The 27856-nt window shown below is 37.8% G+C and overlaps 1 protein-coding gene across 2 annotated transcripts in view; it reads right to left on the bottom strand.

The window, feature by feature from the left end:
* Positions 1 to 268: 268 nt before the first annotated feature.
* The window catches only part of CTSC (cathepsin C), a 37749-nt gene continuing 10161 nt past the window's right edge, over positions 269 to 27856 (bottom strand). Inside the window, exons 3-7 of one of the 2 annotated variants that reach the window (XM_039253684.1) lie at positions 17065 to 17231; positions 12777 to 12932; positions 7900 to 8015; positions 2398 to 2529; positions 269 to 1103 (exon numbers count right to left, since the gene is read on the bottom strand). In XM_039253684.1, coding sequence (XP_039109615.1) covers positions 601 to 1103; positions 2398 to 2529; positions 7900 to 8015; positions 12777 to 12932; positions 17065 to 17231 — 1074 coding nt within the window. In that variant the 3' untranslated portion in view covers positions 269 to 600. Of the gene's footprint in view, positions 1104 to 2397; positions 2530 to 7899; positions 8016 to 12776; positions 12933 to 17064; positions 17232 to 25360; positions 27225 to 27856 lie in introns of those variants that run through there. The other variant, XM_039253685.1, reaches the window with a different exon arrangement.

Here is a 27856-nt window from a genome sequence, read left to right as displayed (position 1 = left end):
GTCAAAAAGAAACATAAAAAAAACCCCAAACACCTCATTTCTTTTCTCTACGACCTCTAGCTCGTCATATATCCAGGGAATCATTTTAGGGTTAACTAGTCATTATTTCCCTTTATCATAAAGGTTCCTAGTTCCTCAAATTCTTATTTTTTTAAGTACTTACATAAGTAATACACATCAGTCTAACTGGAGGGGTTAATGGTGAAAACTGTTAAGCACACACATAAATTCTATAATATATATCACCTGAACACTTATTAAAATTTTTTTAAAAATTTAATAATCATTGCCATATTTTCTTGATTTTTACAATTGAAAAATAAGTCTCTGTTCTCACAAAGATTTTAAAAAATATAACATGTTTGAGTTACAAATGATTAACAATATCCTGCATTTTGTTACTGCACAGCTATAAAGCAGGCCAGAGGTCAATGGGAAGGTGTATTCAAATCAAACGCAGTTTTAATTTTAAAGGCATAAATCTTCATAGGAATCGATTTGTAATCTTCTGCAACTGTTGCTACAAAAGTCTCCATCGGTGATTCACCAATCCCCTCTGATAACCAATGGCAGTCAGTAAGAAATGCTGGGAGGCATACCCTACAACTTAGGAATTGGTGTGGCTGCCACTGCTATGCTTTCAATGGCACACTCGTCGGTTCCTCTGCGGATCCGGAAGTAACCATCTTCGCCCCACCCAACACCCCAGCTGTTTTTAACAATCCAGTAATCCACCCCAGAGACTGGGTCAGTGCCATAACCCACCAGCAAGACGGCATGATTAGTCAGCTCAAAGGGGTTGAAAGGGTCTCTCAGACCAGTGTGGTAGTAGATCCCACTGTGGTAGTGGAGGAAGTCATTATAGACTTCAAAAGCAACTGCCATGGGCCCGTGATGGACCAGCTCAAGTTTCATCAGGGCTTCATTGCAGCCTCCATAGAAACCTCCCACATAGTGGTACTCGGAGGCGTAGTAACGGATGCAGTCCTCCTTCGGTTTGCACGGAGAATCTGTGCCTGTGTAGGGGAAGCATGCCTCTTCCACCAGCCCAAAATCTTGGGCATATTTTCCTGCGATGAGGTAGGGGAAGCCACCATCACAGCCTGAGGATGAATAACACGCATTAGAAAGTGGCATAGGAGAAACTGTGTCATTTCCTATTTTTTCTTTCCTACTCCAGTAATTCTTTGTTACTCCCAAGAGTTGTTCTTAGTTTAAATGCTACTTCATTCATCCATGAGCCATTTAGCTAACTATCCTCTAGTCCCCATCTAATTAACAGACATTTATCTGGCACCTAACATGGAAGGTAGCTATAGCATAGTGGTTGAGTGGGAAGTCTCTGAAGCCTGACTATGTAGGTTCAGATCCAAAACTGTGTGAAGAATTTAACTTCTCCATATCTCTCTTTACTTATCTGTAAAATATAGATAGGAATAGTACCTTCCTTGTAGGATTGATTACTACATGTAAAAGCAACAAAAGTTGGCTATTATATCATTTTCATTACTAAATAGCCAGACACCAAAATGTGGCTATTCCTGAAGGAAGTCTTTGACTGCCTACTGCAAAAAAAGTCTAAATCAGGTCCCCATCACCTTCTTCCAGTCCTTACCTTATTATACACATCCATAAACCTGTAGTTTTTCTTCACAGTTCTTTTAATTATTAACTTCTACTTTCCTCGCTTAAGTGTAAGCTTCATGAGAGTAAGGACTTGCTTGTCTTGCTACTTATAGTCCCCAGGGCTCAGAAGTCACAATATTGGGGCTTAATAAGTATTTCAAAAAGAACAAGAGGCTCAATGACAAATCATCATTCTGAGCAGTTTCACTCTGCCGTGGCCCAGTCTGGGGCTGACAGCAAGAAACTTTAACATTAGAATATTTCACTCTAAATCACTTCCAGCTGGGTTTTCTACATAGATTCCCATGCCTTGTTCTGAAAGCCTATATACAGAATATTAATTTTCTCCCAGAGAGAAACCAGTGTTACTATGGTTTTAATACAAACTAGGTTTTGGGGTGAGAATTTATTTGGAACTGAAACTTTACTGTTTAGAAGATGTGTGGCCTTCAAAATATTACAGAACAACTTCATGTCTGTCCCCTGTTTATAAACAGGGATATCTACCTCTCAGGGTTTTGAGCACTGTTAGATAATGTCCATAAAAGGCTCCTACGAGCTAGTGCTCATTCAGTACACGGTAACTAGTGACATTTTCCTGAATGATGTAGTGAATTCCAGGAGAGACACTCACGAATAAATGACAGGGCCAGAACCTGTCCCCAGGGGCTCTGACTATAGACACTGTGCTCTCTACTATACCATCCTTTTACCTATGCCAACAATGGCGGACTACAGCCAGGGAAACATGGCCTGAAATACAACACTTACCTTGAGCATACTGGCTGCAAGAGACAACCTCCTGAGGGCTCAAGATTGGGGTCTGAGTATTGTTGGTTAGTATACGGATTCTTGCTTCTAGCATACCCATAGAAGCAAACGAGTAGCAGCTTCCACAGGATGCTGGTGATGGAAAAGAAAGATATATATAACCCAAGAGAATTTTGAAGCACTTTCAAAGAAACACAGAAAAATGTGAGTGGAGAGATATAGTTAGTATATTTATATTGTGTGTTGCTGTTGTTGTTTATAAGGATCAGCCCAATATAGAAGATTCTATAGAGAAACACTATTAACCTTTTAGACAAACGTTAGGATGTCAGCTTTCAAAAGGCAAAGGTTACTCTATGGGGCTTTCCTCGAGAGTATTTTAGGAGGCAAAACAAAGCAAAATGAAACCCAAAAAACTCCTCTAATCTCTGAAAAGAATTTGATAGTATTCCTGATGAAGAAATAACTTATGTCTGCAGCATTCTGAGCCATTCAGTTGAGAAAAACTATGGAGGGATACATGTGAACTGAGCTGTTAAATATCTCCAGAGCAGCATTTTCTAAAGCTACTTATTGGGTGGAATTAATGCTAAGAATGGCTCAAGTATGGGTGTATTATAGAAATTTAACCAGGGTTGAGGAAGCAAAATACAACAAAGTCAAAGAAAGGTAAGAGAGTAATTATAATGACAGATATGGTATTTAAGGTGGCCAATGAGGAAGTAAAGCTATAATGCAGATGGAGGTACTGAAATTGAAAACAGGCTGGTTCTAAGAGGAAAAGGGTAAGAGCAATACAGTCATGGTCCCCTTAGAAGTGTCACCCGGAGGAAATAACACGAAAAGTAGCTGGATAGAGGTAAGGGACAAGGGAAAAGAGAACTGCTTTATTTTAAATACCCGAATGCTCTGGTGAAGACAAAATTAATTTACTTAAGAAGTAAATGCTAGGGATATAGCTGCTGGTTCAAGAGAAGGAAAATGTTTTATTATGAGGTAGTTTATATGAACACTATCATTTGTCTACATTTCTTTACCAGGTGTGAGTAAACACATAAATGCATTTAAGAAAATACGGCATGCATGTCACAAAACTGGGATTTCAACTTGTTACATTCTAGGAATAAATGAACATTATACAGCCTCTTTCACCTCTGTCACGGACACAAATTCTACATGGCGTTATGCTTGCACCAAATCAAAAATATTGGTATTAAATGTAGTTATACACAATTGATATTATTCAACATACTAATATATTATTTACCAAATTATATGAGTGGTGAGCACTCCCTTATGCAATAAAATAAGATTAGTGAATAGTCAAGATTACATTAAAAAATCCATTCCACATAAAGAGTATGTTGTCTTTGTTCTCTTTAATAAACCTGAAATCAATAATTTGGTAACTGCCTTCCTTAGAGAGAAAAGTATCCAAAACAACATTATGTATTAGAATACTATCAGGGCACTGTTCTTCCCTTTCCCCAGATGATGCTGATTCACATTCATCCCTGAGTACAAATGAAAGCCAGGAAACTCTGTGCTCAGCCCCCAACACCCTACACTCTACCTGAATTACTTATGTTGTTTTCCTCAAACTGAACCGTGAATTTCTTTGAGTGTACATAGGAAATGTGCCTTCATCTAGCTACCTGATGCAATCAAGAAACTCAGTGCATGTTTCTAGAAAGAAATCTCAATTATGAACAAGTGGATATAGATTTACATCTAGGGAAAAAAAAAAAAAAGGGACTTCATTGGTAGCAGTCAACCTTTACTTGTTTCTAAGCAATAAGGGAGGCAGAATCCTTGTCCTCTTGACTAGTTAAACAATGCCATAGGTCCTGGACTAGAGTCCATTAGAACTCTACTACCCTTTAACTGCTACCATTTCAGATGTTCCTCAAACTTCTCCCTATAAACATCTCAGATTTATCCATACCATATACTGCTTTTGCTGCTAGGAGATCTCCTAAATTAAGATTAGGACAAACACTTGGAATTCATCTGGTATAGTATCCAATTGATAATGTGTATGTTGAAACTCAGAGAGAAGCAATGACCTGTTCAACGTTACAAAACTAATAGATGGCAGGTGCTAGTATCTAAGTGTCTCATAAAGCAGGTTGTGTTCTTTTCAGTTCATAGGTATGCATCTACTTTAAAGAATTTTCAGGGGCACCTGGGTGGCTCAGTCGGTTGAGTGTCTGACTTCAGCTCAGGTCATGATCTCACGGTTTGTGAGTTTGAGCCCCGCGTTGAGCTCTGTGCTGACAGCTCAGAGCCTGGAACCTGTTTCAGATTCTGTGTGTCTCTGTCTCTCAATGATAAATAAATGTTAAAAAGTTAAAAAAAAAAAAAAAGAATTTTCAAATTTTCTTCCCTGTCATCAAGTTACTAAACAGGCCAAAATTTACTTGTGCATTTTGTTTTTGAAATCATTCAAATAACACTATCCTTGGGACTCCTCTTTCAAATGATAGTGTGTCAGAGAACTAGATCAGCAACAGTAAATAGACAAAGCCAGTGTTCCTTTCAGAGGACACCAGGGTCTTGTAATAAATAACATCCCGAGTATTGGGAAATGGCCCCATTTTGATCATCCAGCATTCTTGGGCCATGGTATCCACAGAAATAATGTCTCTTGGTACTAACCACTGAACCCTCCTCATCCGACTGTCCAGCACTGTGGGAGGGATAGGCCACATGTACATTCAAGGGCTCAGAATGTGCTGTTAAGAGAGAGAAACTGCCGCAATGAAGTAAGGCAATAACGATCTTCAAGCCACTGATATTCCCAGAAGAATGTGTCAGCTGCCAAAGAAATTAACGCCTCCTTTCAAAAAGTCAAGGCTAGAATGTAGATGTTAACAGAACCATTATTCCTTAAGACAACAAGATAACAAAGAATAAGGGGGTCTGACCCAGACAGAGCTCTGCGGTAATCATGTTTCCACCATCTCAAATGGGTAATGTGATTTTCACATGGTTTAACTATGTTCGGCTGCACCTTCCCACAGTGGAGAACACACTCAACTAAGAATAAGGAATCAGAGGAGTCTCCCCCCATCCCTACACCATCACTCAGCTGTGTGACTCTGGGCAAGTCCCTGGACCTTTCTGGCATTTCTTTTTATCCTGTATGTAAAATGAATAGTGTGGAACAGTTTAAGGCCCCTATGCACAGATGGTATTTAGAATAAGACTTACATGAACTAGGTTTTAGGCGTTAGGAAAACACTGCATTTCCTAACTAATGTGACCTCAGAGACACTCCCTTTCTCTCTTGAAGCTACAATAATAGAGACAGTATAGCAGAGGAAGAACAAAGAAAGTCAAAGTCTTCCAATTTCCTAGCTTCTCTTCCCTCTCACACTTAGATGTAAATCTAGCTACAGTGCTGGTGCTTAAAGCTGCTGTCAAGTGTCAAGATAAAACCTCATTTGTTCCTCACAATGTTTCTTTTTTCACTCATCTTGATTTGCTCTCTGAATACAGCAAAGTTGTGAATTCCCTTAACTTGGGTAATTTTGAAGGCTGGGTCAGCTAGAACACTGGTGCTCCTAATGTTAGTGGAAATTTCCAAGTAGTCCAGTTTCCAAGAATAAATAATTAATTTTTCCCCCAACCCAAAGTAAAGACAACCAGAAAGGAAGTCAAAAGAGGAACCTTTAAAAATTGCCCATGTTTGTACAAATCATATTTATAGTACTCAAAGAATATAGAACATGGGAGACAACAGGAGACAACAGCTTTTGCCAAGCTACGAGAAAACCAATGTCAAAGAATTTGGCTTTAAAAAGTCCAATTTCCTTCCCCTGTATTACTGTCTCATCACCAGTCAATTGTATCTTTCAGGAAGTGAGTGGAACTAAACTTTTCTTTTGACCTTCTCCTATGTCCCCAGTGAATTTTAAAAACACTTTACTAAAGCAGTCACCATATTACATTTTAATATTTTTGCTTGCAAGTCTTGCTAAACTGCAAATCCCTAGGACAAGATCCATGTCATATTAGTCTATATCCTCAGCCATTAAAAAAAAAAAAAACTTAACACATTAGTTGCTCTATAAACACTCTATAATACAGCAAAAGCAAACATGTGCCAGGCCCTCAATAATCAACACCTGACATGTAGTATTTACATAATCCTCTCAGGTAAGTATAGGAAATCTGTTTGATGACAGAGTAAATTTTAAGCCTCTCTTGACATCAACCTTTTAATTTCACTTTCCATTCATTTCTCCATTACCTGTAAAGTTCTCTCATCTCCCATCCCTCCTTTCCAAAGAAGTCCTCTCCAGGAAAGAAAGGGTAGGGGAGAATTTTCAGGAGTTCTTTCTCTAGAGCTGAGGAGTCCCAGAATAACTTGTAAAAGGAAAGACAAAGAGGTGAAACCTCTGATGTCATTTGTAGGACAGGAACCTTGCTGGCTGGCTGCTCTAAGGCCTGCTCAAAGTTCTGTACACTCACAACACTTTGCCAGAATTCAGTGAGGATGAATTAAAGGCCTGGTGGTGAATGCTGAGGAGTCAGACAGGCTGATTATCACAGAATTTCTAGGAAATTTCTAGGGGAAGAACAATTTATTTTGGGGTGTTATTAATTTACAATCCTCTCAGAAGACACTAATCAGAATGTTTCCAGACAGCAAATACTACACCTATTTTATAGTAACAAATCAGTCGTGTGTACTATAATTATCTTCAAAATGAGTTTAGAAGCAATAACCCTGAGTATGGTATAAATGATTCTCCAAGTCACTGTTGGCTAAAATTTAGGATAACAAGATAACTTGCTATCAAGTACTATTAGAGGAAGAGTTATTCAATCTACTCATACTGTATCAAATTTCTGAAAATAATGGGTAAAATGCAATTATGGTGATACTTTTGGTAAATCTGGACTCAGCAAGGCCACCACTCAGGAAGCTAGTTTAATACTTACCATCATATGTCATGTTCTGACATAAAATGAGTTAAAAAGATCCTTACACAGCCCCCAAAATCTACTATAGCAGAAAAAAATTTAAGGATCTATTTTTCTGGCCTCGTACAGTAACTAAAAACTAAACAGTGGAGAGCAGAGGGTGGAGAGTGTGAGGCCCTGGAACAAAGACAGATTCCACCAGACCACTTACAGAAGGAAGACTGATTTCAATTCTGTGCAGTTCTTTGTTTCCACTTGAGTCTCTCCTCCTTGGGAGAGAGATGAGCTTGTCTTACCTGCTACTGATTAATTTCATTAGCTACCTAGAATATACTTTGAGAAGGATACTGTAGAAATGCTGGGCTCAGTTGGAAAGATTATCTATTTTCTGTCATGGATACAAAAGGAAGGAGTAGCCTTCCTATGGCTACATATTTTCCATTTCTTTACTAAAGTGGATCCTGTCTGTTTCGTCCCTGTATCCCCAGAATCTACCGAAGAGCCTGGCATTTAGTAAATGTTCAGTATTTCAGAATGAATAAATGAAATCACACTTTTTTTTTTTTTTACCTTGGTTTCTAACAGGAGTAACAAAATTGGTACCACGAACATTCCTCCAGTCCCAAGATGCTGGCAAACGTAAAAGCTTTTCATGTATTTCAGCAGTCAGCGGTGCAGGTTTGGGTCTAGGATGGAAAAAATACATTTGACATGAACATATAGCTTTTCCTTTGAGGATGATTTCCTAACCCTTAATTCCATGATTTCAACTACACTGCTGCCTAGAATATAGATTCAGGCCCAAGGTTCACCTGCCCCATCAGTGTTTCAACTATACAACAATGAATCTACTATGCAGTGTTTCAATTATACGACTAAGTCCTGTAAATGGCCTTCACTATCCATTTCTTTTTCTGGATCCACTTACTTTCTTTTATGAAAGGACACTAGTTATGTATATCACCGAGATGCTATTTTTAGTATATTTCAATAGCTGCATTTTCTTAAACAGATTTTGACTAAGAAAATAGACTCATGGGAAGTTGAAGATGGCCTACAAAGTATACAGAGAAAATAAAGGAACTACTAAGGTTTGACTCAGGAGATGGTTAGTGGTGATCGTGAGATAGTTAAAAGGAAGTAGCACAGAGATTAGAGATTTAAGTAAAGTAGCCAGACTAGCTCCATAAACAACAGACAGAAATGCTTCATCATTATAGAACTGCATCTTTATGGTTGGAAAGCAAGACACAAAGAGAAGAGTTGCCTGGGACCATGGATGGGGGTTCGACACATTGTCTGGAAATGAGAAAACTGTTCTACAAGCTTCTCCATGTTAGCAATTTAAAACAAACAGCATTCTAGCTCTAGACACACTAGATTTCTTGGGAGTTTTCCTAGTCTGCAAAATGACTTCAGTGTTCCATGCTTTCCTGCTGCTCCTCTTACCCCAAATGCCTGCTGCCCACTGCTAAGAAGTAACCGCTTTAGAAGTTCTTCCCTAACTTCTACTTTAAGGACCACTCACACAGCAGCACCTACCCACCAGCCCCCAACAAAAACTCACTTCTATACTCTATCAGCTCTTTAGTTAGGGCATTACTGTGTACACTATGATAACATGCATCTTTCTGATTACAAACTATGTGAATTTCTCATTCAACTTAGCCATATCACACTGTTCTAAGTTTTCAGTGGTTATCTGGTCCCTTTCACCAGGTTCCAATTTAGTCACTGGCAAAGACTGTTTCTGGGCTTCTTCATGTCCTCTGCAACTATTCCCAATTAATTCCCTCTCTCACTTTTAGAGATGATGCGAATCAATGCTAGGACACAATGGAAGCGAGATGAAACAAAGGAAGAGGGAAAAATCACTCATTAAATTAGCAATGATAACCTCATGGAAGTATAAAAATAGACAGCATATTCCATACAGAAATATCAATTTTCCACTAAAATACTAACTAAGCCAGGGACGTTGCTAGAAGCTCTATGTGACACAGAGATGAACTTGAGGTGACCTGTGACTATATGAAAGACAGCGTTAAAAGACATGAAACAAATGGGATGCCTGGGTGGCTCAACCAGTTGAGTATCTGACTTAGGTTCAGGTCATGATCTCATGGCTTTTGAGTTCGGGCTCCATGTCAGGCTCTATGTTGACAGCTCAGAGCCTAAAGCCTACTTCAGATTCTGTGTCTCTCTTTGTCTCTCCTCCACTTACACTCTGCTTCTCTTTCAAAATAAATAAACATAAAAAATAGACATGAAACATAGAGCAATTACAATAACAAATACAAAGGAGTCATAAGTTATAAAACATACAACATAGATAATGTCAATGAAAAAACCAAGGTACATAAAAAACTATGCACCATGAAAATTTTAGGGCAGGGAAAAAAACAAATCAAGAAGAAAATCTTGGATATTTCTTTCAAGGTTTATAGTAAAAATTAGGTGCAAACAATTTTTGGAAGGAAATAAAGTTTCCATGATTTCACACTGAGAGGATAAAAGATTCAATCAATCCATAATAATTAATTGTCTTGTATATACTTAAGAATACACTAAGTAATCTAAAAGATTAAAAAAGGAATTGGGAGCGCCTGGGTGGTTCTGTCAGTTAGGCCTCTAATTCTGGATCTTGGCTCAGGTAATGATCTCATGGTTCATGAGCTGGAGCCCTGCATCAGGCTCTGTGCTGACCACGTGGAGCCTACTTGGGATTCTTCTGCCTCTCCCTCTTTGTCCCTACCCTGCTCATTCTCATTCTCTCTCTCAAAATAAAAAAAAAAAAAAAAAACTTAATTTTTTAAAAAAGATATTTAAGTTTGGTAGCAAAATGTAATTTCTGAGCAGATATCCTAGGTCATACTTCCGTCCTACAAATGGTCTCACCACTTACTAGCTGTGTGACATTTGTCAAAGAATTTAACATCACAAAACTACAACTAACTCCTATTAAAATGGCTATAATCATACATACCTCGAACGATAACTAAAAATTCAGTGTAGTAATGATTACCAAGCGCTTAGAAAAGCTCCTATCTCCGCAAATCCTTAGTAGATTAAGCACTTAGGATGATAACTCATCATCATCATCATCATCACCCATGTCATTAAGATGATTAAATATGACGTGGATACATTTATTTAAGTGACCAACTGGCACAAAGCAAGTACTCAAGTGTTAACTTCCTTCTTCCTACCATCCTATAAGGCATAGTATTTGCCTGTCGATACACAGACAAAACTAAAAGAATGTGACAACAGAATCTCAATGATGTGAAAATGAAGAGTGAAAGCAATTTGTGAGGCTGGGAAGAATTATAAAACACTATAGGTACACTATACATTTTGGGGTCTTAATCATTTGGGTCTAGATTCTTTAAGAATTTGGTGAAAGCTGTGACCTCAGGGAGATGACCATAACCAATACACTTTTTCTATACTTTTGGCAGTTTTGATGACACCCTAAACCTCAATTAAGAATCACTGAGTTTCTATTATGTCATTGGATTCTTATAACAGAACTAATCTATATACAAAAATGCTACTGAAAAACAGGCAGCCAGACCACAATGTCTGCTTCTGAATTTTCCATTTCACTCAATTCCATCTATCTTTAAATCTCTATGGAGCCTTAGCCTTAAAAGCAGCCCTTCATAAAGCTAGCCCTTCTTTAAAACAAAGGTGGTTGGTCAGAGACAGAGAGAAGTGTCAAACAAAAAAGAGTTCCTGAGAAACATGGCACATGGCACATAGCAAAGCAATTATGTCTGGGGCTCAGATGCTGAAACCTCTTCCTCTCGTGCTCCTTTGGATTTTTACTAAATGGTTCTCACTTCCTGTCTCACACATGTACAAAATAACTCCTTCACTTTTGCAAATCTGAGAAGGAATACAATATGCTCTCTTTCCTAATTTCCATTAACCAGAAAGTCTCATGGACTGGGAATTCCTTAGAATACACTTTGAGAAATACTGTAGGTGATTCTTTTGAGAAAGGGGCAGGATTATGAGAGAATGCTATCAGTTGGATAGGAAAAATCTCTATCTAGCACCACAGTTGAAAAATGTGAGTATTAGGATTATTAGTCTGCAAATGAAAAAAATCAGAAATGCATTTTAGTTAATTAATTAATGGCCCATTCAAACAAAATCTGAACCAAAATTCTATAGAGATTATTAAAGAAATAATCATTGTTGTCACTGAAAACTGAAAAATGTTTCTATGTACCAAGGGAAAATTGCCTCTACACAATTTGTTGAGTCCCATTGACTCCTTATTGGTTTCTACTTCTCTGACCTTTGGTGAGATCAATTTCTCCTAAAATAAGGTCCGGCATCCCAGGAATAACCTTGGCCATTTAACAAATGTTAAGGGAGTATATATTCTGATAGATCCAGCTATAGGTTTGAGGAAATTTTTAAAAATCTACGAACTTCCTAACATAAATTCAAAGTACTTTTGACCTAATTTCCTAAAGTAAGAACTATGCCATGGGAAGTGTCACTCCTGGCTGAGGAAAGTAGAGGTACATTGATAAATAAGGAGCAATTTTCTGTTTGCTGGACCTGATAACAGAGAGTGTTTTGAGATTTTTATAGTGACAAATCTGACAGTTCCTATAGGCAAGTTGAGGGATATTTGAAGCAAAAAGAGTAGCATGAATGGAAATAACTTGACAGCAAAGCTTTCAGTAACTGTGTCATATTGTCTGAAAGCAGCTCAAGGATACTGACTAGAGGCACGGTCAAATTTAGATGGCTTGGGTTAACCAGGTTAAGCTTATTTATTGCATAATAGGTAGTAACACAATCATAGCTGGATACAGGAAGATGAAGCTGGCATTTTAAAGAATGTTTAAGAACAGGAACTGGGAGGGAAAGAAACGGGACTAGTGAGACAGGAGGTGGGAGGCTGATCCATAATGCAGAGAGAAATGACAAAACCCTACACCGGCATGTAGAAAATGGCCAGAAAACGATGGCAGTGACAGGTGCTATGAAAGCAAGACCCATAAATAGGACTCAGAACACTAGGATATATGTGAAAAGGAAAGGGAGACGGTCACAAAACAAGATACTGTAAAAAGATGGAATGAGCAGGGTGCCTGGGTGGCTCAGTTGATTAAGCGTCCGACTTCGGCTCAGGTCATGATCTCACGGTTTGTGGGTTCGAGCCCCGGGTCGGGCTCTGTGCTGACTGCCAGCTCAGAGCCTGGAGCCTGCTTCAGATTCTGTGTCTCCCTCTCTCTCTGACCCTCCCCTGCTCACGCTCTCTCTCTCTCTCTCTCTCTCTCAGAAATAAATAAAACATTAAAAAATTTTTTTTAAAAAGTTGGAATGAGCAATAACATGGTGGACAAACCAGGGAGAACAGGTTGTACGGGAGGATGGCATTCAAATATCTTCATTAGCGGTAAAGAGATATGCTTTATTACCTTGGGATTCTCCGTCTGTGACCACCACCTCTCCTAATCATCTCTCTCAGGGTGAGAGTCTCATATTCCTTGTATGTGGTTGCAGTCCAAGACTTCTGAATGGCATTGATCGCTTTCACAAAGTCATGGTTATATTGGTAGAGCCTATTAGCATAGCTGACAACAAAAAGAAGAAAGCCTCAGTTATCCTCCTCATAGATGTAATTAGACTACATTAAAGTAGGCACCCTTATACTCTGGGCCTGAGTGGAAAGTAGAATAATATTTCAGGAAGGCAGTTTCTTTTTTTTGCTTTTTTTGGCAATGCAACTGAACCACTTTATTCAAATCTTCAAAATAATCTTTATTTTACATTTTAGTATAAAAATCAACAATATTAAATGCACCACAGTGCAAAAAGTCATATAATATTGAATTTCCATAATAGTCAATGATGTAGTCAAACATCACATGGACAAAACACAAAATTTACATAAAATGAAATTATCAGATAAAATAAAATCCAATTTCAGAGAACAAAAGCCAGATTATTAGGATTCCTGAAATACTCAACCTTAATGAAATTTCACTAGACTCACGTCATTTTGTAGTGAGATATTCAGAGTATGAGCCTATTAACCCTGTTCAAGAATTTTTGGGAGCCATGAGTAACTGCATCAGACACTCTAACAAGAAATGTGACCAATTTTTGATCTGAAAAATCCCCTTAATTTGGCTCTAACGTCATCAGGCTTCTGAAATACATCCTCCTCCTCACCCCTCATATTTTAAACAAACTGTTATTTATAGCAGTTTTTGTTGATAGCTTTTGTTCAAACAGAGCTCAGTTTTTCTGGCACCAAAGCAAATTTGGGTTTGTTCACATATGAAGACACGACTTATGAGGAGGGTCCAAAAAGCACCCTTCACTTTTGCCTGAGGAGATGCAAAACAAGAGCCTGGAATTGAAATGTCTCCATAAAAGTTCAAGTTGGTGTGCCTGGGTGGCTCAGTCGGTTGGGTATCTGACTTCGGCTCAGGTCACGATCTCATGGTCTGTGGGTTCAAGGCCCGCTTTAGGCTCTGTGCTAACAGCTCAGAGCCTGCAGCCTGCTTCAGATTCTGTGTTTCCCTCTCTCTCTGCCCCTCCCCCACTCGTACTCTGCCTCTCTCTCTCAAAAATAAATAAATGTTAAAAAACTAGATGTATGTATAAGGATGTTCGATGAAACACTTATAATACTGACAGATTTGTAAGTAATCTAAATAAATGTTCTGAAAGATAAAGGACTGGTTAAATAAATAATGTACTTCATTGATGATAAGTTTGTTCAGTAACAATGTACAGAAGATTATTTAGTGTGTGAAAATTAATTAAAGGAAATCTCACTAAAATGAGGTTTGGCAGGGGGAGCTCTCATGCCCCACCACTCTTCACCAATTGCGAATCCAACAGGAAGATAAGGACCTTGCCGTGGATACTACTTCACTATCCCAGCAGGAGGAAGAAAGGCTTACCTCCTCCCTTGGCATCAGCACAGCAAATGAGAGAGGGCCACAGCTCAGCCAATGAGAAGCCACTATACTTCCAACTCCCATTTTACTCCAAGGACTTTTTTGCTTAGCATAGCCTTACCAGTTCTTTCCTTTCCTCTATAAAAGAGCATGCTTCCCTTTTGTTCCGCACACTTGTGTATAGTTTTTGCCATAGCTTACTTGTCCCAGTTGCAATTCTCTGCTATTCCCAAATAAAATCACTTTTTGCTGGTAAAATAACTGGCAGTGTTATTTTTAATGTTAACAAGTGATACGGAAGCGTATTCAGAGTGTATTTAAATAAAAAGGCAGGATATCAAAGAAGTTTATATAGAATCAACCAATTTTGGTGAAAATATACTTACACTATAAATACATTTTTAAAATGCCAACGGGCACCTGGATGACTCAGTCACTTAAGTGTCTGGTTCTTGACTTCGGGTCAGGTCACGATCTCACGTTTTTTGGGCTCAAGTCCTAGGTGAGCACCCCAGCACAGAGCCTTCTTGAGATTCCCTCTCTCCCTCTCTCTGTGCCTTCCCCAGTGCACATACTTTCTCACGCTCTCTCTCTCTCAAAATAAATAACTTTAAAAAAAAAAAAAAAAAACCGCCAAAACCCATTATCTCTGAGTGGCAACATAGAATCACCACCTTGCTCCACCCCCTACTATTTCTACAAAGCAGCTTTATAACTTTGTAATAATAATTTAAAAAGGCGAGAACATTATAAACTGTACATAATGTACATATAGCATGGCAAGCACTACAACATAGGAGGCAAAAAAAATTAAATATGGACATTAGGCTTGTATCCATGTTACTCAAATTTGGTTTTTGAACCCAGTATTAGCAGCAGCACCTGGAAGCCCATTAGAAATGCAGATGCCAAGTTTCCCATCCAGACCACCAAAATCAGAACCTACATTTTAATAATATTCCCAGCTGATTCACAATAATATTAAAATCTGAGAAGCACTGGCTTCCCTGATATCAAATGCTTGGTATGGGTATGGATGTGGATATAAATAAATCTAACACAGAGAGAATACAGGGGAATTGATTAGTACAATACAAATATATATCAAACCTATGCACCAGGTACTAGGAATTACAGAATACACCATATTATTTCTACTTAAGAGGATTCTATCAGTAAGTGGGACTCATTATCCAAGACTTCCCAATTATGCAAAGCAAGATACACCTAATTTGAGTAACAGGTAGGCATGTTGTGAACTTTTCTTCCCCTTTTTATTTAGATGTTCACAGAAGAATTATTTTGACATAGTCCAAAAAAAAAAACACTTGGGAGCACTGAAAATAATAAGAAAAATGTGCAACTACTTTGTAATCATGTGTATATTTTTTTAATCAAAAGTTCTTTCCTTCTTGCAGAGTGTGGAACCATAGAGGTATTATTTTCAAATAGATTTTAAAACTTCCTGTATCTGATTTCTGACAACACTAACAAAATAAAAACAAGTTACAGTTGTTTGTTTCTTTAGATACAAGGGCAAATTTTAAATTGTAAAGGTCTATTTTGAAGTATTTTCCAATGATGAGAGTCACTGCTGACTTTCAAGTATTCGAGAAGCGGTAAGTCAGCCCTGCTTTTCTTGCTTTATCAATGACATCTAGCAAAACAGCAGACAGGGATATGTTATATTAATGACAAGGTAGGTCTTAAACACTATTATTTTTAGTGTTTAAGATTCAAGAAAATTAAAAATAATGTACTTCACTATGGGATAACAGATCATTAAGAGCTGAAAGAGACCTTAAAGGCAATTTAGTCCCACATACTTCTTTTACAGGTGAAGCAGAATAGGTTCTGAGCACTCCAGTTAGTAGCTTCTTCATTAAGTGAGGCATTATTTAAAATACCAAAAAGAGCACATTAGTACATGGCACATCCCAAGTGGGAGAGTGAAAAGTGAGCAGTTTAATAGGAAATGTGTTGCTCAAGGGTCAAATCAAACAAAGTAATTTAAAAGCTAAATTCAAAATGGAGAGGATGTGTTAGTTTAGATCTTTGTGTGTACCTTCCCAGACAAGGGCAACTTGTCCTCTTTAAACTGCTGTCCCCATCATCTCTACCTCAGAACCATGTCCCCAACTTCTCTACTGTAGGATCATTTGCTGCCTGCGTGGCCTGGCTGGGAAGAATTTACTCATGGGCAGTTATTCACTGCCCTTGTTTAAAAGTTATGTTCAGGGGTGCCTGGGTGGCTCAGTGGGTTAAGCATCCGACTTCAGCTCAGGCCATGATCTCACTGTTTGTGAATTCGAGCCCTGCGTCAGGTTCTGTGCTAAAAGCTTATAGCCTAGAGCCTGCTTCAAATTCTTTGTCTCCCTCCCTCTCTGACCCTCTCCCACTCCTTCTCTGTCTCTCAAAACTAAATGTCAAAAAAAATTTTTTTAAAGTTATGTTCAATTACTATCACCTATGATTTGCTGCTGCATAAACATGTGTGTAAACATGGCAATGATAAAATGCTTTTTCTTTATTTGGCACTGCAATTCTATGATCCTTCATATAAATTTTCTTGAAAGCCATCATTGGTCCATTACTCTTGGAAAAAATATTTTCTTCTCTCCGTTCCATTACTCCACACGTTTTTTCCAGTTAGGTTTTATATAATATGATCTATGTTTCTACGTTAAATAAACTGTATGTAATCAAAACAAAATTTTCCTAGAATTAATATCACTGCATCCTTCTACATACTATAAAACAAAATTAAATGTATCTTTCCCTTGTAACAACTCACTTTTCCAGGAGACTCTCAAGGTGTGCTGTGTTCACATTCACATTCTCAGAGGTACTTCCCACCTTGGTTCCCGTGAAGCAAGCCCAGTTCCGGCCCAGCACATCGTGCACCCATCCAGGCATGGTCTCGTGGCAGTAACTGGTTACCCTGCCGTGCTCTTCTTCATACTGCAATCAAGTAAGGGAAGAACAGCAGTGAATGAATCTGTGCTCCTCTGTCAGGCCCCTTTCCCCGGCTCCCATTCACAGTCAAGATGCTCCTTTTTCATTTCATCTTGGGAACCAGCCTCTGCCAACCAAAAGAAAAAATTCACCCTGAGAGGTTACATTCTGAGAATTACTCTATAAAAGGAGGGGAAATAAACTTTTCTATGATTGCAGGCACTGACTGCCAAACAAAATTTGCAGAACAAAACATTTCTGGGAATGAAAAGCAGGGGATAAAACTAACATTTTAAGAGCATCTGCCCCATGGCAGGCATTTTACGAAAGCTTCCTCATGTAGGCCTCACTAAGCCTCTGGGGAGAGAGGCTTCAATAAGCCCATTTTCCCAGCAAGTAAGTAGAGGCTCAGCTCGGAGAGGATGAGTGGCTCCAAAGGTAACAGAGCAGCTATGTGGCAGAAACAAAATCCTGTTCAATCTGTCAGACTATACTTCTCTACTCAAAGAAATACTCCAGCAAACTATAAAAATAAAGGATGAAAAATTTCCATAGAACAAAATCCTTTTTTCTGTCAACCTCACAATTCATTAGGAGAATCTGATTATTGGGGAGAGAAAAGTAACATGATTATTAAATATTCTCTCCATTATATTTCATTAATATGGCCCTTTATTCCACTGTTACCACTGGATACCTACAAAGTGACAGATCTAGGATTTGAACTCAAATACTTAGGTCCCAGAGTTTACAAACCCTCATGTTGTAACATCTCCTCCTAGAGGAAGAGAGCCCAGAGTGTGGGAGGAAGAAAGGAAAAATTCATGTTAAATTTCAGTAAGGAGGGACTTGGGCACAATTTCAGGCACTAACTTAACTTAATGGAACAAAAGCCCAGAAGCATTCAGACGACACATAAACAAACTGCCAGCAGTCAGCTGAATTGTAACACTTTTCTTTCCAAAAGTACACAGTAGGTTATTTTTGATTCATAAGCTTAGTTTGCCAAGTCCTTACTAATATAACAGGTATTACTTTACCTCTTTGCAGGGATTGGCAAACTTCTTTTTTTAAAGCCAGAAAAACAATATTTGAAGGCTTGCTACCTATAAGGCCTCTGTCAAAATCACTCAACTCTGCCACTGCAATACAAAAGATGTATAGGAAATACAGAAATGAATGAACCAGACTGCATGCCTATAGAACTTTATTTACAAAACCAGGCCTGTGGTTTGCAACCCCTGAGTTTAGAGGAATGTATGGGCTAAACTATACCTAAAGGTAAAATTACCTTATTGCATCTGACTCTCTCTGAATTCAAATCATATTTAGGAATAGAGTTAAAAATATTTGGCCTTAGAATCGAAAAAAACTAGATTTGAATCTTGGGGTTCACCACCCACTAAGCTATACATACAGCACAGGGTAAGTGAGTATGGACTACTCATACAGATTTATACTCGGCAGCCATATTGGTGGTTCATGATATTGTGAAACCTGTCCATCTACAGCTGGCTAAGTATATCTTCACATGCATTAGTTCAGCTTACCGGTCCTCATGTCCCTGCTGAAGCCCCAGCTCAGGATGAGAAACAATGAAACAAAGGCCTTAGGATATGATCAAGCTGCAACATTAGAGGGCGTATTGTGTAAAAAGACCAATAAAATGTATATTTATTAAATCAAAACTACATGCAACTGCTATTTTTATAGGTCAAAACCACTCATATTGGCACCTCATTTGATGCCCCTTAGCATTCTTTTCAGTGTCTCTTTGTGTTCCCTTCTCTGCAGGATGCTGGTCAGACAGGCTGGGGGTGCTAAGTCAAGGCTCACCCACCTCTGTGGTTTCAGATAGCAATCTGACAAGACTTTAAAGAGTTCTTGAAATGTACCTTACAGAAAGTGTCAGGTACATGTAAATGAAATATATATATATACATATATATACACACACACACACACACACATACATACTACATGTAGGAAGACACTCATTGCAACAGAAAAGTTAAAAAAACAAAACCAAGAATAAAATAGTGTCCTAAATATTCAGGTATAAACATAAAGGAGTATTATATAGCATTTTAAGTGATAAACATGAGTTCTATAGAAGAAAAGGTCACCTGCTTCTATGAAAGTAGTTTTATTGAATACGGCTAGGCCCACTGGTGCACATATGGTCTATGGCTGCCTCCACGCTACAGCCACAGAACTGAGTAGCTGCCTTAGAATACGTAAGTCCCACAAAGCCAGAAACGTTTACTATTTGACCTTATAAGAAAAAGTTTATTGACCCCTGTAGAAAACCTATGTTAAGAAGAAAAAGTTACAGGACAGTACTTAAGTTGAACACAAATAAATAAAATTTTAAAAATGGAAAAAAGGCAAAATGAGTCTGGGTAGAATCTTCTTGTTTATAAAATGAGGACTGGTATATACATTTTGATAAATTAATCACTTTAAAAAATATTCTTGGGGTGCCTGGGGGGCTCCGTCGGTTAAGTGTCTGACTTTGGCTTAGGTCATGATCTCATGGTTTGTGAGTTTGAGCCCCACAGGGGACTCTCTGCTCTCATCACAGAGCCTACTTCATATCCTCTGTCCCCGTCTCTTCTCTCCCAACTGCGCACATTCATGCACAATCTCTCTCAAAAATGAACTGACACTTAAAAAAATAAAAAAAATAAAAAATATCATTTCCTAAGAATGAAACTCACAGCCTACAAAGTCCTAGAAGAAGACAAATATGAGAGACAATCCAGGTGTTGGTAGAAGCTGCTAACACTCACTTGTTTTGGAATTATGATTACACTTCCTGAAAAAAAACTGTTATAGAACCTATTATACATGTTCTTTCATTTTTTTTATCAAATATTTATTGGTCACCTATTTCTCAGGCATCAGTGCAAGGTACTAGGCATGCACACACAAATGTATTCATGCGGCCCCAGCCCTCAATTTAATGAAATAAACAAATAATTCATTATGACATCATGTGGTTCAAGAAGCTAACCATGTGGGAGAAGCCCAGGAAACTTCCCCATCTAGGCAGCAATTTAGATCACAGATGAAATAACTTTCCCCAAATACCAAAATAGTTAGGGGCATTCAAGTGAGAAGAACTGGGCCCCATGTTTTTCATCAGCGTGGTTTTGCTCACCTGGTTGGCACAAGTGAGTCATAGTTACACGCCTCATGTCTAACACCAAATGAACTTTCCTTATGATGGCAAGGCTGACTTGTTATTTTGAAAGGAGGGGGAAAAATTCACCAAAGCATGACTGATTTTGCTGCAGGTTCTTACCACATTTGTTTAAGGACTCTATCTTCTTTATCAACATTAAAGAACTATAGCACCTTAACATATACCTATCAGTTCACACTTTATAATAAGTATCTTACTGGTCACTCATAAATCTTAGAAATGCAAGGAAACATAGAGATAATATAGTCTCAGGGAAGAACAACAACAAAAAAAGACCTAGAAAGTGGTCCAACTAGAATCTATAAAACCAAGGGCTCCCAGAATCAAGGGTTCTTCCCAATACCACAAACCACTTCATATACTTTGTCTTTCCACGAAGAGCTAGAGAAGTAAACATACTAGCAAACTGCCAAAACCAGAGAGGAGATACCAAAAAAACATGAAGAAAAGGTTTAAATCCCAATTTGCAAAGTTTCCATCTGTATCATTTGAGCCTCACAATGATTCCTTGGGATAACAGGTATTATTCTTCTCAAAAAAAAATTTAACTGCTTTGGATAGTAAATGGAGAATTCAAACATGGGTTCACAAGTTTTAGGATCATTACTTTATGCATTGTTTCCTTTAGAAAAAGTTGGAAAAGATTAACAGACTCTCATGAGTCAAGTCCAAATTGCTTTCCATGGCCCTGTAAGGGCCACTTACATTCTCTAGCAACCCTAATGGTCATTTTCTAATTCAATCTTTTTACCTTTTTTGCCAAGGTTTTTTGATGGGGAGCAAAGGTCAAAGACACGGTCTTCAGGCTAGACTGCCTAGGCTCTATCCACCTCTGATACTTACTGGCTGCGCGATCCTAAGCAGGTTACTTATCCTTTTTGCATCCCATCTATAAGATCAGGATAATAATAGACTCCACCTCATAGATTCTGTTTTATATATACTGACCCATTTCACTTCCACAGCAGCTTATGAAGTTGTTCTCTCCTCAAAAAAAAAAAAGCACTGTGAAAATAGGATTTTTTGTTTATTCAGGAAACAGGAAACTGGCATTAGGAAGCAATCAGTTATGGGGGCGCCTGGGTGGCTTAGTCGGTTAAGCGTCCGACTTTCGCTTAGGTCATGATCTAGCGGTTCGTGGGTTCGAGCCCCGCGTCAGGCTCAGTGCTGACTGCCAGCTCAGAGCCTGGAGCCTGTTTCAGTCTGTGACTCCCTCTCTCCCTGACCCTCCCCTGCTCACGCTGTCTCTCTCTCCTAGAAATAAATAAAACATTAAAAAAAAAAAAAGGAAGGAATCAGTTATGGAATTAGTGAATAAATTAATGACTAAGAGAAAATAAAGGACAGCAAACATGCCAACTCCTATTTAGCAATAACACAAGAAACTCAGAAAAGATACAAAGTTTGTAATTAATGGAAGTGCAGTGCTTTTAAGATATCACAGAGACCCTGAAGTTACCTTAATCTGTGCAGAATTCAGTCTAAGAGGCATTGAGCAGTCCAGAAGCTGACTACTCAGTACCTTACAGCTTGAAAGGACCACATGCTGTGCCTGTTATTTTCTTGATTTGAATGTTCTCACAGTATCAGTCATTTTTGCTTCTATTGTGAAATGTGATTTCCGACATTATTACCAATTAAGAAACTGAAGTTTTGGCCACACTATCCAGCTTGAAATGTAGCCGAAAATATTTTTAAGGGTTTTCATTTATTTCATTTATATAAACATCAGTGTCTGAATACTGTCTGGCACAGATGGGATAATTTAAGTTTCTATTCATTTATGCCAATTTCAACAGATAATTTCATAAAATGTAAACAAATTCCACACACTAGCATTTAGGTTTAGGAAACTACTAGGATTCACTAGCTATCCATTTGCTTCTTCAAAATTACCCAGGGTTGGCAAACATTCTCAAACCCCTCGTCGAGTTCTCACTCATTTTATCAATTATCATTACATTTAGTAATACTTAACCAATTGAAAAAGAACAGGTTGGGATATTTTAGAACTTGAGTTATTTATCCTGGATCTCTTTCTCAAGTGCTTTTTGACACGGAGGGGTTTAAAATCATCTGTTCCACTGTTTCCCTGATTAATAATATACTTGGCAAATATTTGAATACTTACTTTTATGTAATGCACTGGCTATCAGAAAAAGGCAGTCTAGTAAAAAGGACTTTGCCCTTTAAATCTTGTTCTGCCACTTATAATTTATGTAACCTTGAGCAAACCACAACTAACGAGCCCCAATTTCTTCACCTGATAGTGGGAATGATACCTACATCACTGGATTCCTATGAAGGATAAAGAAGACATTGAAGTTTGAAGAGTTTAAAAAGTTGGGACAGGAAACAAGCAACAATATAAGTATGATTATCTGTTACCACAAAGGTTACAAAGTTGTTTTAAGACTTGAACTATGCCAGTGAGAACTTAAACACTAAGCCCAATCTGTCAACTGAACAGTTGATCCTGGCTGTGAACCAGTGGTTTCTAAAATGAGATGAAAAGATGATCTATTGGAATACTGGGAAAAATAGAAATTCTCTTTACATTTGTAATTATATATAAATAAAATTGAAAGCCAACTTCCACTGTTCTTTAATATACAAAGCAACACTGATGCTGTCGCTCAGTTTCAAGGTCAGAAGCTCACCTGCCAGGCAGTGTGCTACCCATAGGATGGTTAGGATGTAGCACGTCTCTTTTACATGGGCCTGCTTACTCTGAGTTCTGTACCTATCTGATTTAATGAGACTAATTCTCACAAACCAAGAGAAACCAGAATTTGCAAATACTAATATAAGCAGACATAAGAGAATGACAAAGCTTACATGTGCCCTGTTCCTGGCAGAAGTTGCGAGGCAAATACAAATAGAAGGTTTTGAAATCACATGTTTTCCGATGGTTGCATCACAGCAGTGTTCAGTTTTTAATCTCAGTCATCAATAAAACACGTTTCACTTAAACTCTGTCTAGCTACACTTCTGGTGAGTGTGGCACAACGCACAGAGCTGTCAAATCTGACACTGTCAGAACACTGGGTCAGCTCTACTTCAATTTAAAAAAAATTGCCACCATCCCGAATACCAAAGAGCACTTCCAGACTTCACTAAACCTGTGATACTTTCATACTTTTAATAAAATGGATCAAATACTAAAATCTCTTAAAGATTTTAATTAGAAAATTGTGCTTCCAAATTTTCAGTAATGAAAATTATAGATAACAGATTCTTATACTGAAGCATGCTTTTGTATTATTTTCAAAGAATATCATCATGAAATTTATTTTGGCAAAACCCATTTTTGTGACAGTGAGTCAAATATTTAATCATTTGATACTACTTTATGTGTTTGATAGCAAAGAGCAGTACATGTGCATAACTTTTTAAATGTACCTTTATACACTGGAATACATAACAAAAAATTGGAGAACCAGGTTGTATCCATCAAAATCATTCAACATTTCAGGAAAAGACACCTGGCAAGAAGTTGAATGATTTAATGATAAAGCGTATATGCAGAGATATTACATTCCAGCAATACTGAATAACAAAACATGTTTACTGAATTCTGCTCTCAGTTTCCTGTATATAGATTAACTGCTTTCACTTGCAGTCAGGTCTGGAGTATGAGTAAAGTATCAACAAAAGAGAACAAGGAGCATTTTTACTAAACTGATATTTTCCCTAACCTACCAAGAGTACCAACTATTTCCTCAGAAAGAAACAAACTTCCCTCTGTTGGCTTCAAGGATTAGCTCTAGCTTTCTACCTAACTAGATTTAACCATTTGTTTAAAAAGTTGAAATTCAATGAATTTTGAAACTGCCAAGAAGTCATTGCAGTGGAAATGCAATGGAAGTGGTTGCAACCAAATCCCTTCCAGGATTTTACTGAAGTAAAGATAGATTTGTACGTGGAAATGAATTTATTTCCAGTGCTTAAAAGACATTCAGGTTAAAACAAAATATAGGTCCTGGAATTAGTTAAAGTAGAAATTTACCACTCAATAAAGTTGTCAAAACCTCCTGGCTCATTCCTCACTTCCTCATTCATAAATTCTTAAACTAGGAGATTGGAAGAAATCTGAGAGTTGATTTAATCCAACCTTTGCACCTGCCTCTCACTCTACCAAAACAGGGGAGGGAACAGGACAGCCCACAGCACTGCAGGCTGTGCAGAATCTGCCATCTTGCTATCTACCTCGACGGCTTAGTTTTTGGTAATTCTGAAAGTTAGAACTGTTTTTAACTTTGAGCCCTGTCTTGGCTTTTCCAGTCTCATATAAAAATTAAAATGTAATTAAAATGTAAATAAATGAACACAACAAAATCTAAAAGTCTCCACTGTTTTCTACTGTGTCATTCAACAAATATGGCCTGAGGATCCACTACATACAGGTAACAAGACACCCAGAAACACATCAATAAAACAAAACAATACAATGATACATTGTTCAATTTTCTTTCTTCTACGTTTATTGAAGGCCTTTTATCATCTATTACACTATACATAGGGAATAAAATGGTTAGTAGTACAGAGTTGATCCCTGCACTTGGAGTTTAAAGGCCAGAAAAGACAAACAAGCAATTGTGACAGAAAATGCAAAGCAGTATTATTTTAGGGCACCTGCTAACACACATATCTGTAATTTTGTATCTACCAAGTTTTCTTTTCCATTAGCAAAACATTTAGATGCAAAGCTGTTCAGAGAAATAGAAAAAAAGACTTTCGTAGAGGTGGTTTTAAATTCTATATGAAATACATTCTTATACACTGATATTGGCTGCTTTGTCAGTATTTACATCCTGAAAATTAGTTTGAAAATATGCAACTCTTTGAACCTTGGAGACAAGTAACTTGATACATATTTTTAGGGCACAGAACCAGAAATATAAACAGCATCATTCCTGATTTGTGCTTCTAGAATCCAAAAGAATTAAATCTTTGTAAGCTGATATTACCTGTGAAAATTCTTTGAAAAGACAAGAGAAGTGTGCTCAATTTTCCAAACACTTATAAAGTTCAATGTGATCAGGTTCTGAAGATACACAGGGTGACATACAGCTTTTCATTCTGGAAGATGTGCTATCAAATCTCTCCATTACAGCAGTTAGTGTAGAATTACAGGAGCAGAAAACTGCAAGCACAATGTGAACCAAAACTATGGCAGTTCTCCTACCAATGGAGAGAGCAGGGAAGGGTCTCATGGAGGGGACATCAAAGTCCTGAGTAATGAATTATCAGGTACAGAGGTAGGATGGAAGGGTACCCAGGCAGAAGTAGTTGGGTATACAGTTACTTCACCTTTCTGAGATAACCTTTCCAGAATAGCAGACTAGTGCCACTAAGAGGTCACAAAAAGTTCTCTGAGCCAATAAAATGATAAAAATCTGGTATCTAGAGATTCTTCCATTCAAGCAAAGATACAGGACAAAAGACCTCCCAGAAAATAGGGACTAGGTGTGGTTTCACATTTTCAGTTTACCAAGGCTGATATTCATTAGTTCTGAATAATGGAGCAGGAAACTAGTCCACTGTTTAGTAGGCAAGAGTTAAAAGATAGCAATCAGGGAGAACAACAGTTTAATTAAGAGAAGTCAACTAGGCAATGCTACTTAATATGACGGTTTCAGAACCTTCCTTCCAATTTGTTAGAATACAAAAGGAAAAAAGCTAAGTTTTTGTCTTGAATGAAAGGACCCTGGTTTTGAAAAGAAAGAATAGCCTCATTTGGTGAGGAAATCTAAGTTGTAAACTGTTCAAGAGGAGCCAATGCAATGCCTACTTCATTCCATTAAACTAACATTCATAATGCTTATTAAGTGGGTGTCTCCAGAAAATCCACTGAAATGTCACTCCAGGTACCATGATTTATATTTACTCTTTAGCCCCAGGGAGGTCGTAGGCTTGAAAGACTAGCCCTTGCCATTTTACAATTAGATGCACAGTCAGAGACTAATTTTTCCTATCTGTAAAATGAAGCTCATAATATCTACTTCATAAGATTCTTGTAAGGTAATATATATCAAGTTCTTTATACAAAACTGGCACCTAATTAAAAAAAAACTGACCAAAAAATGTATTAATCACCCCATCTTTCTGGCCAGGGTACTGCAGGCCTATGAGCTACAGAGATACCCGTTAAGTAGTTAGACTCATCTCAGAAAGCCTGCCCCCCTAACATGTCCTCTGTAGAACTATCTTTCCACCAATTAGATCCATGCATCTCAAGATATTCTGAAGCATGAATTTCTTCTTACAATGGGTCCTATGGTTCCTCAAGATAATTAAAGAAAGGAATGCACACAAGAAGATAATTTAACTGGGAATAAAACTTGCACTATGAACAAAATACAACACAAAATTCAAATCCTAATGAGTCTGGAAAAATCACTTCAATAGAAGAATATTCAAAAAGGAAAAACTTCAGTTGCATATTGTTCCTTTTATTCCAAGACTGAATGGTGAGGCCACCTAAGACTTCCAGATGTCTTTCTTTTCCCTTTGTAGTCTCTGGTTGTTCACATTTCAAAATGGCGGTTGCTGCTTTCCAAGGAAATGGTTCAGGAGGGCAGCTGCCTTGGAGGTAGGTCTGGTCACCAGGACTCCTCAGCATTTTACATGCACAGAAAGACTCCAGAAGGGGAATGTAGCTGCTAGAGGCCTCAGCTAGCTGTTAGAGGGAAGAAGGTCCGCGGCTGCGTGCTGCTCTGCCTCTTAGCCCCAGTCTGTTTTTGGCTGTGGTTTTAAAAGATCCCCTCAACAGATGCTCTATTTAATAACTAAAAGACAATAAAAACTAGAGTTACAAGCCAACCAGGATCAGATTGTCTCTTAAGAATGTTTAATCATATTTTCTTTTCAATAAAAAAAAAATAAAAAACAATAAAACCATACTAGTATTTAAAAAGCTGGTCAATCTTTAATGCTATTTAAGACATTCACAAAAAGCTGCCATTCTCCAAAGCTGAATGCTTAAGCAACATGTATCATGCACACAGCCAACACACTCAAGCACATGCAGATGCATTTGAAATTAATTACCACTGTATAAATCTAATTTTTAAATGCACTTAAAAGAAACAGGCCAATCTAGCAACCTAGATATGTTATCATGCATACCTTAAAAAACCTAAATGCAGGCTTAATGCTGCTTTGATCTGTATTTCCAGGTATTTATCCCTGTAGTTATCCCACTTACTAAGAGCAAATACTAGGGGGTTTATCTTTTAATAGAGGTATTCCTTATTAGAAGGAAGAGTGAGAGTTTGAAGACAGAATTTTGTCAACTGCATTCTGAGGATACCTTATATTTTGTGAGGAAAAAAATGGTGAACTTATTTGGGGTAAGTTTCCTATTTTATCTTCTTCCTAAGCTACCACCATCCACTATATAAAAAAGATCCTGCGAGGT

This window comes from Hyaena hyaena, unplaced genomic scaffold, assembly GCF_003009895.1.
Source record: "Hyaena hyaena isolate Hyena2069 unplaced genomic scaffold, ASM300989v1 scaffold_462, whole genome shotgun sequence".
Classification (NCBI taxonomy): domain Eukaryota; kingdom Metazoa; phylum Chordata; class Mammalia; order Carnivora; family Hyaenidae; genus Hyaena; species Hyaena hyaena.
The sequence above is the reverse complement of the archived record's forward strand: the minus strand, read 5'-3'. Positions and strand labels throughout refer to the sequence as shown.